This window comes from Lissotriton helveticus, chromosome 9 (genome assembly GCF_964261635.1).
Source record: "Lissotriton helveticus chromosome 9, aLisHel1.1, whole genome shotgun sequence".
NCBI classification, from domain to species: domain Eukaryota; kingdom Metazoa; phylum Chordata; class Amphibia; order Caudata; family Salamandridae; genus Lissotriton; species Lissotriton helveticus.
The window spans coordinates 947,426,329-947,440,116 of record NC_136070.1 but is presented as its reverse complement, the minus strand read 5'-3'; the positions used below and the strand labels follow the sequence as shown (position 1 = coordinate 947,440,116).

Sequence of the window (13,788 nt, the reverse complement as noted above, 5' to 3'; positions counted from 1 at the left end):
GTGTGAGCAGGGAGGATCCCCAAATTGAGACAGGCTCCAATGAGGTTCAGGGACTCAGTTGCAGGTTCTGGACCAGCTTGGAGGGCTGCCAACTGCCTGGTCAGGAAGGAGAGTCCAGCGAGCACAATGTAGGACCTTTCTTTAGCACTGCAAGGAGAAATCTGTTTTCTCTTCGAACAATGTCTGGCCATCAGGAAGCATATCCATTTGGGTAGGCTGGATGCCCATTGAAAAGCCAAATTAGCACATTCTAGCATGTCTGCATAGGGAAGGGACTGTAAACAGAGAGTGGTCCATCATATCAGCACATATAGGTCACATTATCTAAGCTGTACCTTACCAGTTTGAAGAACATACTTTTCATGTGACCCGGGAGCTTAATCAAAGCATTGCTTTTTCTCTCAGGACAATGCATACCTTCTGTGTGGACACAAGGCGCTGGCAGTACACAAAGGTAGTCTACCAGAGACCAAAAAAAGCTTTCACCCCATGGAGTCAAGACCTTTGGGCTTCAAGTCCGTTGAGCCAAAAGGAAAACACTGGGGTTTGGTTTTACTGTAGAGGCTTAAACCAACTAACTCTTGGGAGAAAACGGGTCTAAGATTTTGGTATTAAACCACGCAACTCTAGGGCAATGCGCAATCTGCTAGTAAACTTCCAGGACCGAAAATCTCTCTCTCTCAGCCAACTATCACTGGTTATTTTAGGGCTTCATTAAACAGTAGAAGAGGTTATAGTGCCAGTAAACACGGCTGTAGAATTTATGTAACAATGTTGGACTTCAGCTCACCAGCCAGTCGGGAAAACTCAAGTGACATCACCCCCGTCCTCCCACCCTCATAACCTCCACCACCCCTAATTTGTCATAAATGAGCAAACATCTCCTGAAGTAGGACCCAAAGGATAGGGACTAAAACCATCTAGAAATTTATATAGGGTACTGGCACTTTAAAGATCTTTTGGAAGTTGAGCCCAGTATCTGCAACATGAGAAGGGAGGAGGTGATCAGCCTCCAAATCCTGATCCTCAGTGTGCCTAAGATCCAGAAGGAAATGCCCAGCACTCTTAAATTTAAGCCACATCTTTCTTCCACATATGCAAACCTCCAGATTCAGAGTTGGGGAAAAAGGTCAGACGCAGTGTTTTAAACAACTGTTGCCAGCACCTTGGGGTGGAGGAGGCTTCTTTGGAAGCACTTCCAATGTCAGAGTCTGTGGAGGCATGACACTGGGTGCCAATGTGTCTGAAACCATCAAGCCCACATGGTCTGGCTCATCTTTGGAACCCAGAAGGGAACAGAAAGAGAAGAGTCCTGAGGATAGCCAACATATCCTGGGATAAGTTTTTTTTAAAACTGCGATAGGAGGGCATTGAGGAATAGTGCCACAAACGGTCTACAACAGTCCAGTGAGTGGGACCATTTCCTGGAAAAACAGGGCTTGTCCATTTGATGAGGTTGCTTTTTCTTTTGCACAAAGGCCCTTTTGAAGGAGTGCAATCAGTCAAGGGACTTCTTGATTTTGGGGACTTCTTATGGGCCCAAACACAAATGATGTGGATTCCCCATCCCTGATGCCAAGAAGTACAAAGGTCACAGCTGAAGCATCATGGTCCGGCACCGGACACGACATACAGATGTTATGGGATCTGACAGGGATGACATCTTGTCACATCGACAGAGATTAATCCAAAGTACAGACTTTAAAACATTGTGTCCGCAAAACACCGAAGACCTCAGAAATCCCTTTGGTAATGAATATTAAAACAGGAACTGACTCTAGGCAGAGCCATATAAAGACCGCTGTTAACACTTCTTGGATTGTGGAACCACAAAAGGAGATGCACTGCTCCACAAGGTGGAGCAGGAAACTTATTTCTCGAACAAAACTATCACGATCCTGTCATAAAATGAGGAATTTGTGTTAGAAAATATCTATTATTTTCTGTGTCACAACTTCTGGGATGTTGATTGGCTTATGACCTGAATCTTTGTTAGCACAGCCCTATGATACCACTTCGCATCATGTCGAGTGGATAGTTATGAACTTCTCTAAAAGAATAAAATGTGCCCTTGTTGCGATGAGACTTTTACTCACTTGAACGAAGGCAGACTCCATGCCTGTCTGCTTATTTGATTTATGCTTACAGACTTTCCATTGCCTTGCAACCGAGCAGTCCCCATGTCAGACTGTTATCCGACTTGATATACAGACACTCCCTTACATAAAAAATGGAGTCGTTTTATGCTAGTACTTTGCGCCGACAGTTGTTTCGAGAACTAAGAAGAGAACAACGCTTGATTACGTAATAAAGCAGGTAGAAATTTAGAATAAATTACCATTTGCATTTTTAGATATAGCAGAGGCCTATTGAGCTAATTTAGGAAAAACCTAAATAATTAATATGAAAACCTTTTTACCTGAAAAAGAAGAACATTACATTGCACTATTGTAGCAAACTAAACAATAAGCCATTTCAAAATAAATTGAAAGTTGTGGTTCTGGCAACTTCCTTGATTATTGCAACATATGAGAACATTTTGACATGGCTTCCTCCTAAGGTGCACATAAATGCAGTACAAGAAAACACCAGGAAATGAACCCCATTCTGAGTATTTTATGTAGAGGAAAAACAGAGAAGAGGAAAAACAGAGAAGAGGAAAAAACATGTACGCAGGAAACTGGTTTGTTAAACTTTAAAAGCTACTTTTTTCTCAGCAACTTTAAAAAAATGGATGTTAGTGCATGTGAGCATTTCATCTTCCTTTAAAGTAAACAATCAAACATACTTTGTTAAGTTAGACTGGGTCTTCCTCAATCCAATCCCTTTGATCCGCGCAGTCCTGGTTACTTTTTTCTGTCTCTCACTTATGTGAACATTACTACATCCTTTAATTACAGACCTTATTAATCAATTCAAATACATTTAACTGAAGCTTCGTCATCTATTCCTCAGCCCAAGTCGTCAACTAGACACAGATCTTATCGCTATTCCTCACTTGTGTGTTTTAGTATCATTACTCAATCGTTTTGAGTACGCAGTTTCAAACAAATAGAGATGGAAACAAATTATCTTCACATTTAGATCTTTGGGTATTGATGTATTTTATTTATGCAGTCTCAATAAGAAGTACCCAAAGCTCTTTGTCCTGTTTATGCGCCAAGGGCTATCTAGCCACAGACTAATATTACATTTTGGCCCCACATGGATATTAGAACATATAAGAACAATCAGTAATAAGGGTAAGAGGTATCCTATGGCACAGCATTATCAAAGGGAACATGATGGAAATCCAACCTCATTTAAATGTTATGAAATTAACTTAGTGGCTAAGCTGGGAAGAGGTGATGAATATGAAGACGAAGGCAAATGGAATTTGATATTAGTGTTTATAAAAGGTGCAACACTTTTTTCATATCCTAAAAGCCCAGAAAAAATATATATACATATATATATATACACACACACATATATACATATATATATATACACACACACATATATACATATATATATATACACACACACATATATACATATATATATACACACACACACATATATACATATATATATATATATATACACACACACACACACACACACATATATACACATATATATATATATATATATATATATATATATTGTAATTGTAATTGTATTGTAATTGCATTTATATAGCGCTTACTACCCCTGACGAGGCGTCGAAGCGCTTTTTCGGCGGGTAGCACGCTACTCCGGGACCCACAGAGGATTAGTGTTGAATTAGTATACACATACACTATATATATATATATATATATATATATATATATATATATATATATATATATATATATATATATATATATATATATATATATATATATATATACATATACATATACATACACACACAAACACGCACACATTTTTGGCGAATTTAAAAATCGTACAGATCCCTTAGCCTTTTCGGTGCCCAGGACGGCTTCTGGCCGTCCAACCGTGGGCTTGTGCTGAGGATAGCCGGGCCGTCCGAATCGCACCCACTTATTAATTCTCCTGCACAGCGGGAGAATTCGCACAGCACTGAAGGGATGGGGGGGTGGGGGAAGCAGAAAAAGTATCACCTTTCTAATAACTTTGAATGCGAGGTCATCAACAGTGCATGCAGGGCGCAAGTTATAGTTAGCTCTGCTAACTATAACTGGTGAATTTCTGCATTTATTTTTTTGGGTTGTTAAAAATGTTAATGTTGTCACCGACATTCACCCATTATTTAATCTTGTTTTTTTTTGTTCAGTGACTATACAGACACATGCAGGGATATACATATAGGAACTCTCGCACATGTACCACAGCAGCCACCTCTGTGGAACGAGTTGAAAAGCAGAAGAGGAAAAAAAGAACACAGGCTCAACAAGACGTCAAACAAGTGAAAACCACTGCGAAGGAGATAAAGCAGACAGGGGTCCAATGGTGGAATCATGAGATAAAACTAAGCAGTGATCAATGTCTCAAGTTAAACCTTTCACAGAAGCAGTGAAAGCAGCACTTCAGCAAGATTCACATTTTATGCAAGAACAAACTTCAATTATGTGAATACCCAAACAGACGTACATCAATATAAGGAAAGGAAAAGTTACCTATCTGTAATCCTAGTTCTCCTCAAGGGAATTCCTAATTAAAATCACAAGCACTGAACTGTCCTGCCAACGGGATACCAGGGCACTTACATAAGCCTATACATATGCTCAAAGCTTTTCAGAAGGAAAGAGTGCTTTAAATTGAAAGAAAAAGCTGCCCCAGCACTCAAATAAGCTAAAATTGATTGGCCAAAATGTACACAAATTAATTTTTAAAAGAAGCCACTTAAACATATAGTCACCAATTCGGCAAAAGGTGACTAAAAACATCTTTCACATACCTTTGAGGGCCTCGACCTTCCACCTGTGTCTAGTTATGCCCCACTGGTGACAATAAGAGAAATATACTGTATGTTCACTTGTCTACGGAAGACAGGTGGTGGTTTATGACTTTGATGAGGATTCCACTGGAAGCCTCATCACTCAAACAGAACTAGGAATACAGGTAAGGAACTTCTTTATCCATCTGGGTATCCTCATCAACAGTCACAGGTGAAGACTGATAAAGGACGCTCATCCAATTATAAAATGCCAGAAAAGGGCCCATAAAACGTCAGTAAGATTCCTCAAAGAAGCATGACCTAGCTGGGCATCTTCCCTTAAGTCTGAATCAAGACAATATTGCCCTGTAAACATATGGATGAACCTCCATGTTTGGTTGTTTTTCTCTGAACTGGGGACATTTCTCAGAGCGGAGGTAGCAGCTTTTCCTCTGGGATAGATTTATTGACTAACTGGTGACAAAGTAACATACAAGACACCCTCCATCTTGAGATGGACTGCTTTGTCGAAGGTAGACCAGTTCTTAAATGACAATAGTTTAACAGACAATAAGTCTGCTTAGAATCTTTTCTATGGCTAAAAAGAAATGTAAAGCTCTTCAAGTCTAAAATGTGACGGACTCTTTCAGCCAGAACTGATTGATTCGGAAAAAAAGTAGAGATTTAACTTGGATAAGTTCTTAGGGACACAGAGTTCTTACGGAACACAGTGTAAGGTTCTTGTGAACACAACGTCAATCTCACTCGCTCTAACATTTGAGTCAGCTGCCAAAAAGGCAGATTTCTGTGTCAAATATTGGAATGATTTTGTATGTATAAGCTGAAAAGGATGGACCTATTTATTGGATAGGATAATGTTTAGCTCCCAATGTGTAGATGAGGATCTAGAAGGAGGACATTTTTCACTAATACCTTTCTAGAAATCTTTTACAACAGGCATTCTAAAGAAAGAGGTTTCTGAATGAGATTTCCCAAAGTCAGATATTGCCATAAGGTGTACGTTACTAGGTAAAAAATGCAGTCCTGGCTTAGATAGAAGTAGCAGGTATGGAATCACCACTTCATCCTAAAATTTGAAGAGATCTTAGTTCTTTTGGATACACTAGGTGTAGAACCTCTTCCATTTAAAAGTAAATTATGTCTGGCCTTTCGGATAGGATAGCCCTGTACACGGACGATGTCCTTTTCTTTTTAACGGCGCTGAATAAGTCAGGGCCACGGATCCTGCAAATTTATGCGAATCTTTGGGGAGGCCTCCGGGTTATACATGAACCCTCGTAAGTCTACGCTCTGGGTGCTGGGGGCTCGGGATGGAGTAGGTACGTGGGCGTCCACGCTGCAGGTGGCAGTGGGGAGCCTCAAATATCTGTATATATCGTGTTCATATCAGACGTTCCGGAAGTCCTGGGAGCGGAATTTAGTACCGGTCTTGAAGCACGTACAGGCTGATGTCAAGACGTGGGCCCGAATGCCGCTAACGATATACGGCAGGTCGGCAAAATTCAAAATGGTCGCACTCCCCCGCTTGCTGTACCAATTGCAGAACCACCCGTACCGGATTGCGCCCAAATGGTTCCGGCTGGTGAACTCGGCTCTGGGGCAGTTTCTCTGGGGAGGAGGAGCAATGCGTGTTGCATTGCGTACGTGCTTTCTCTCCACGTACTGTGGAGGTCTTGCGACATCGGATATCCTTTCATATTATCAGGCCTCGCACCTGTTGGTCCTCAAAGAGTGGTGGTATGGAGACAGAAGGGACCTGGCCTACGCTGTGGAGCGATACCTGATGGGGGAGTCCCACTCTTCACTCGATACTTTATTCACCAGCGCTGCGTAGTGCATTGCCTCCGGCCACGCAAGTAGTCTTTCAGATTTGGCGCCAATCTCTCAAGCGTATGGGGTGGTGGAACACACTAACGAAGGAAACCCCCCTGTGGCACAATGGGCGCTTGCCCGACTTAGCGGCCCTTCAGGGCTTTCGGGGCTGGGATACAATTGGGATATCCACCTTGGGCAACGTTGTGCGTAATGGCTCCCTCAAATCATTTTGCGATCTGCAGGAGGAGTTTGGCATGCCCCAGTCGCAATTCTTTAGGTACCTCCAGCTCCGGCACACGCTCACCCCTAATCTGGAGGGTCTTGACTCTACACCGGAGTTTAGTCCGCTGGAAGCGAAAGTTTTTATGGAAGACCTTGAGACTAAAAAGATATCCCGGATATATCAGACCCTGGTCACCCACAGTGCGTCCCAGTTGGAGAAACTGAGGGGGGCATGGGAGGAAGATGTGGGGGTCTTGGAGGAGGAAGATTGGAGGGAGGCCTTAGCCACACCTCAGGGGGCAGCCATAGCTATACGTCTCCGCCTCATCCAATTTAAATATCTCCATTGAGTTTACTTTACTCTGGTGCGACTGTGGGAGGCTAGGCTGGGCTGGTGGCATCCCCGGAGTGCCTTCGGTGCGGTGGATCCGAAGGCACATTCCTACATACCGTCTGGCAATGTTTGACACTGGACCGGTTTTGGAGAGGGATAATTCGCCTGCCTTTCGGAGGTCCTGGGGTGGTCGCTTCCATGTACACCGCAGTTTGCCCTCTTGCATATGATGGAGGGGATCGGGGGCAATTTCTATAAGAGGCATTTGCTACTGTTGGGTCTCACATTGGCGAAACGTGATATCGCCCAGTTGTGGAAGGATGTGCGGGTGCCCTCGGTGGCTGCCTGGAAAAATGGATTAGACTTCTGCATGGAGTTGGAGCAGCCGATCTTTGTGGCCCGAGGGTGTCCACTTAAGCACTTTAAAATTTGGAAGAGGTGGGCTGACTATAGGGGCTTGTGGCTGGAGCCCCCGGCTGAAACATACGATATTTCGCTGGAATGTGCATAGGGACAGGGTGGGGGGGCTTAGTGCAGTGTGGGTGGTTGGTTGGTTGGTTGAGGTGGGTGTGTGCTTGGGTTGGTTTCGGTGGCGATAGCGCAACTCTGCGGGGTGGGGGAAGGAGGGGAATTGTTGGGGCTCGTGGGCTTTTATTTTCCGTAATTCTTACTGTTGACTGTGCTGATAATCTGGTTTTTCTTCAAAAGTCAATTGCTGATATATGCATCTGTAATGTGATGCTGCAGTGGACTCTGGTGTACAGAGTCATGTGCCTATTGTGCAAATTGTTATTAAAAAAAAAGTAAATTATGTCCTGGTAGAAGGAAGCTTCGCTTCACTTAAAATGTCCATACAATGCTGCGGCAAATTCAATTAGCAATACTGAAGGATTTCAGAAGCCAGGTCGCTAAATTAAATGATGGAAAGTTAGATGCAAGATCTGGCCACCCAACTTCCACAGGAAATTCTGTCTGAAAGGAAGCTTCCCATGTAGCTGCTTAGATAGATGTAATACGGTCTGGTAACCACTACTGGCACAGCCACTCAGAAACCATTGGGATCATTTGTATTGATGCATTCATTAAGTGTGATACTTCACCCAATGCAGGGGTATCCTGGCGCTCTTGCGAATCATTTGTGAGGAACTAGGACAAAATGGGTCACGATCATTCTCACTGTGCAATGGTACTATTTTATCAATACAGCTGGGATCAACAGAATCCAGGGGGACGGAATGCCATTGTTAGCAAAATGGTATTCTCCTTCAGTCTTGGTAGATAGTCCCTGGAGATGTAGTCTGGGCATTCTTTTCGTGTCTCTGCAAACAGGCCTAGCTGAAGAAACCCCTCTATTTGAAATAAGTTTTGCAGCACTTAGTTGTTGAGAACCCACTCTTGGTTTTCTCTGAGTGATCCATTGAGCGAGTCCGCTTCAGCATCTCTGGCAAAAGAATTGCCATTATGAGCAAGTCTCCTGCTATGAGCAATTTCCTGAACTTTTGTATTTTGGAACATGCTCTTCCTTGCTTGTTCATTGTTCAGGAAATACATGGTTGATGCGTCTCTAACCCATCAAGGACTTTGTCTTGAAAGATGAAAGAATAGTTTTAGTGCCGGATGGACTGCTCCCAATTTCAAACAAGTGACATGATGGGTGTTTGCCTTCATCCACAGTTCATTGTCCCAGGTGAGGATTCAGGTTTGTAGCTTGTTCTTGAAATGAAGCACCTGTGACAATTGCCAGTGTTGGTACATTTTGGTGAAAAAGAACTCCCTTCAGATGAATATTAACTTGGCACCACCAACAAAATGACCGGATCGCTGAGTGGGACAGTAAACTTGTTTTCTTAGCTGCCGGTACGTAGCAACATTGGTTCTCCAGGAACAGGTGTAGTGGGCTTGTGTTGCCTGGCAAGAGGAAAGTGAATGATGAGAGGCCATCCATCATAGCAGGTATAATATCTGGCCTGCCATAAGATAAGGTGCTTGTAATAAACTGCAACACTTCAGACAGATAGATGATCTCTCCTCCAAACAATACACTTTTGTAAACCAAGTGTCCAAAAGTGCACGCAAAAAGAATATCTTATGAATCGTAGAGGCAGTTGATTTTTTTTAGGTGGACATACAGACACAGATGGCAATGGATGTTTGAAACTATCTGGAAATGCTTTAGAGTTTCCTCCGAATTATTAACCAGTCATACGGATAGCAACAGACTAACATCTTCTGCCTCCTGAGATAAACTGCGAAAACCGCCATACATTTTGAGAATGCTTGTGGTTGTGACTTCCACCAGAATCGAGGTTTCCGAACTGAAAGCTTTGTTGTCTACTACAAGCCGCAGGACCTTTTGATGTTTAGTATTGGGATGTGAAAGTAGGCATCCTCAAGGTCATAAATGAGGTGAAATCTTCATTATAGCAAAAATGCTGAACTTCTCATTGTTTATTCATTTGTTAAGTTTGCAGTTCTGGAGTGGTGTACGAGTCTGAATTCCTGTATTGAGCCATTTTTTCATGAACCAGAAAGCAACAGTAACACATTCAAATTCCTTATGGGAAGGAGGGACTTACTCAAAATACATTGATATGCTTCCATCTTGAGACCACTGACTCAGATAGGAACTTGGTCTCATAATTAGCCAATTACAATAACCAGGGGCTGCAGAGTCCGAGGAATCCACGGTTAACTGGATTCGAGATGAGCATTCCTCCCTAAAGGACCTCTTGAAAGCCGTGGCAGTGTCTCTGTGGCACACTGCAACAAATTCCATAGGTATCTGTCATAACTGCACAGCAATTTGGTGGCACCGTCTGTGTTTATTGCTGTAGCTGACATAACACACATTTTCCTGCTGACTCAATCCAGCTGCTTTCTCTCCTTATCTAGAGGGAAAGTAAAGGATGAAGCTAGAGCAAGCATATATTGAGCACATGGACAATGACATGATCAGTCTGGGAATCTGCCAGGAGAAATAGTAGATCTTTATCTGGAGGCTTATCATTCTTTTAAAGTAGACTTGCAGCAGACTTAACACATGTAGGCGATAGAAAAGATTGCTCCCCAGCCTTCTGGCACCTGTGAAGCAGAGGTAAAAGCAGTGTAGACACAAATCCGTGATGCAGGGTTTAAAAAACAGAAAATCACAGATGTTGTGTGGACAGGCATCTTCACATTTAGTTCCACACTCCTGTGACAAGTTAACTCATTAAAAGTTGTGATATCAATTACTAGAGAGACACAAATAGTAGGGAAGACCGTTAATGTCGGAAAATACTCGCTGATAGAAAGCTAGTCTGATAATGTAGACGACAACGAATGTGAGTATGAGAACAAGACCTCATTCTCCTCTGGAATGGATTCTAGAAGGCGTTCTTCCCTTCTTGTGCATACGTCTCTGCTTCGATAGTTTACTAGGAGGAGAGTGCAGCATCTGCTCAGACACTATTGCTAACTTAGATAACAAGGGAAAGCGAAATCAGGGGCTGTGTGTGCGTGTATATGTAAGCGCGTCTGCGCAAGCGCGTCTCAGAAGCGCGTCCACAGACCCCCAATCGGCTCGTGCACCGGTCTGTACCACCTGGGAAGCAAGTCAGTAACAAAAGATCTTGCTGGCGACAGCTTTTTTGCGCTGCATCGCCAGGGGAGACCTAAAAAGGCATAGAAGGTGCTCAGTTAAGTCGGATGCGCTGATGGAAAAAAGAAGGAGATACAGATGTTACAGGTGCCTGGGTGGAGGACAGATTAACCACTGGAATCATCTCTCTTGTAGTGGAGGAAGCTCTGGAATAGTCTGAGTCGGAGATGCGTGGCAGCCTCCCTTTCTTCAAATGGCGAAGCCATTCTGAAGACAGCTGTACAGATAGCGCATTTCACAATAAATAAAGGTATTCGGACAGAAAAAAATAAACCATTGCAGAAAAACACTGGAAAACAAACATATCTCACAGGGATATTGACTGTAAGCAACTGTGAAGGTTTGTTAAGGTTTCCAAAGATGAAAATAACAAAAGGCAGCGTTCAGTGCTCTAGAGATCCTGTTACCACGTGCCGGAAACATCAAATGTATCTAACTGCCACTGTGGAGCAGGATGGGACACAGGAGGAAGGCCGAGGTCCTTAAAGCACAGTGCCAGTTTTTACTCATATATGTGGCAGACTATATGTTAATATTGACCTTCCTTTCGTAAAAAAAATTTTTTTATGAAAGATATTATTGGTTACCTTTTGCTGAATTAATAACTATGCACTTTACTGGTTTTCGTTTATCAAATGACAAATAAATTAAACATAGCTAATTTCAGCCTATTAATGCAGTTCATAAACCGTTTTTTCTTTGTTTACGGGCCCTTTTCTCTGGAAAGAATTTGCACATAAGTGTATATTTTTTGTGCTCTGGGATCATACACGCAGGAGACTGACTATTCATTGCTTATGACTATTGATGATGAAGCAGTCATGGAGAATTGGAATTATATAAATATTGTAAAGCAAATCTCACAAGGGAAAGGACACATTTCAGTTTGTGCAAAGCAAAGTTTGTCTCTCTGCAATAGCAACATCTTGTTAAACTTTACTACTCAATGACTTGTTCCAAATAGAATAACACTGCAAAGCAGTGCACGTTTTCTATTCCATCTCAATTTCAAGCGCACAGCTTGTCAAAAATGCAGATTATTTTCAGTGCATAAAAATCAGTGTAGTAAAAATTACAATGGTGTCTCTATAGTTCAATCAATGATAAATTTTAAATTTCCTATTTTTGATTGAAAAAAAAGGAATCGTATCAGCATTCTAATTTTGGAACAGTTAGGTATCAACATAGTTAAGTATGCCTTCATGCTACCAAATACACAGCAACATCTGTTGGCATCTCACCTATTGTATCTGCTTTACTGAACTGATGAGTCTTCAAATTATCCGGGTCACTGTTTTCACACAGCTTCAACTCTAGCAAGTAGACTTCTACTTTGCAGTGTTTCACGAAAAGCCCATGCTCAATAACCTGCAACAAAAAGTAATTTAGCAATAATGTAGGTGAACAGTCCAAATATAAACAAATGCATACGTACAGAACTTTTAATTCAGCCTGGAACACAGGCATTTTTTTGATCATGCATACACATTTACCACTACAAGCCAGTCTCAGATTCCAAAATGGTTAGTCTAAAACCAAAATAAAACAGCTGCAGGACATTTTTTTCTGACTGCAGAAATATAGTTTCAAGTACACTATTAGTTTTAAGGTTTTTTTATTGTCGGATTCTTTAAATGAGAAGCATATAACTTTCAGTAGGCATCTGGTATTGTCCTAAACCGACAAATCCAGAAACAACTGGGGGTAGGAATGGAGGACAACAATAAAGCCCTCACATACAGTACCAGAATTCCCTTCATGGATATTACAAAATGATAATACAGTAGATTTGCACGTTTCCCAAACTGAAACTACGCTTCTGAAATTAGAAATCTAAAGGATTAAAAATTAAGTTATGGGGTGCTAGCCAGAAAAGTTTTTTTTATTTTTTATTAACTTAAGGAACTTTTTCTTAAGTGTTTATCTAGATCTGCTGCATATAGACCTTGGTGTGGGGAGACGGAGAAAGGATCTAATCTTCAACAGACTAAATCATGCAGGGAGTGCACTCAGTACGGACTATAGGCTCCATCATTCCTGAGGGCCAGTCCATGGCCCACTTCAGCTGCTCATACTGTGACTGCATCTTGCGCTATGGAGCGCGTTGGGAGGTCCCAATATGCAGGACACGCCGGGGCAAAGGGCAGGCCCGTCCTGAGCCCGGAGGAGGAGAGGCTGGGCTGGGCCCCCCACGGTCTTGTGCCCTGGCTGACGAGGACGTTCGGTCCCTCTACCAAGACTGGTAAATTTTACTCGGGTACCATTGTATTAACATCACTCCAGTCTGCTGTGGCAGTACTAGGATTATGCGCCTATATAGTCTTTGTTTGTATGCATCGCAACTATCATCAAAAGCGGTCATCAAATGGCTGTGATCCAGTACACCAGCTGAAGTTTGTCGGGGTAGGATTGCTTTCTGTAGCACCAATATTCTCTGTTGATTATGTTTTTTTGCATTTCAATGGGTACTGGCTACGATTCTAAGCTTGCCTCTCCCTCGTTTGTATGCTTGCACTTTATATAATCGGCAAGCCTGCCCCTGGCTGCATTTCCCTGGACTTTCCCCGTGGCAATATTTTGTGAGTTAACAGCCCTAGACTTACCGAGGTCAGGAGACGCCAACAATCCCTGGGGTACATAGCACCACTGACAGTGGCCCCTGTACTCAAGTCGTGGACTTCAAGCCAGCCCCGTTCAACCTCCTCTGCATTATTTTCGTGCCATCTGCTCCGCATTTGGGATTTCAATCCCAGATTTAATCTACACTAAAACATACCAACGCTCTCTAGGGGGTGGAACTACAGATGACTAGGTGTAAACTAGGCCCTAACACCGAGGAGGCCATCGCTAAGAAGTCAGGAACTCTTG

General features: G+C 42.5%; 1 protein-coding gene across 1 annotated transcript in view; it reads right to left on the bottom strand.

The window, feature by feature from the left end:
- Positions 1 to 13,788, bottom strand: part of USP4 (ubiquitin specific peptidase 4) — a 742,179-nt gene that overhangs the window by 588,460 nt on the left and 139,931 nt on the right. Inside the window, exon 4 of the mRNA XM_078661202.1 lies at positions 12,162 to 12,288. Coding sequence (XP_078517328.1) covers positions 12,162 to 12,288 — 127 coding nt within the window. The remainder of the gene's footprint in view (positions 1 to 12,161; positions 12,289 to 13,788) is intronic.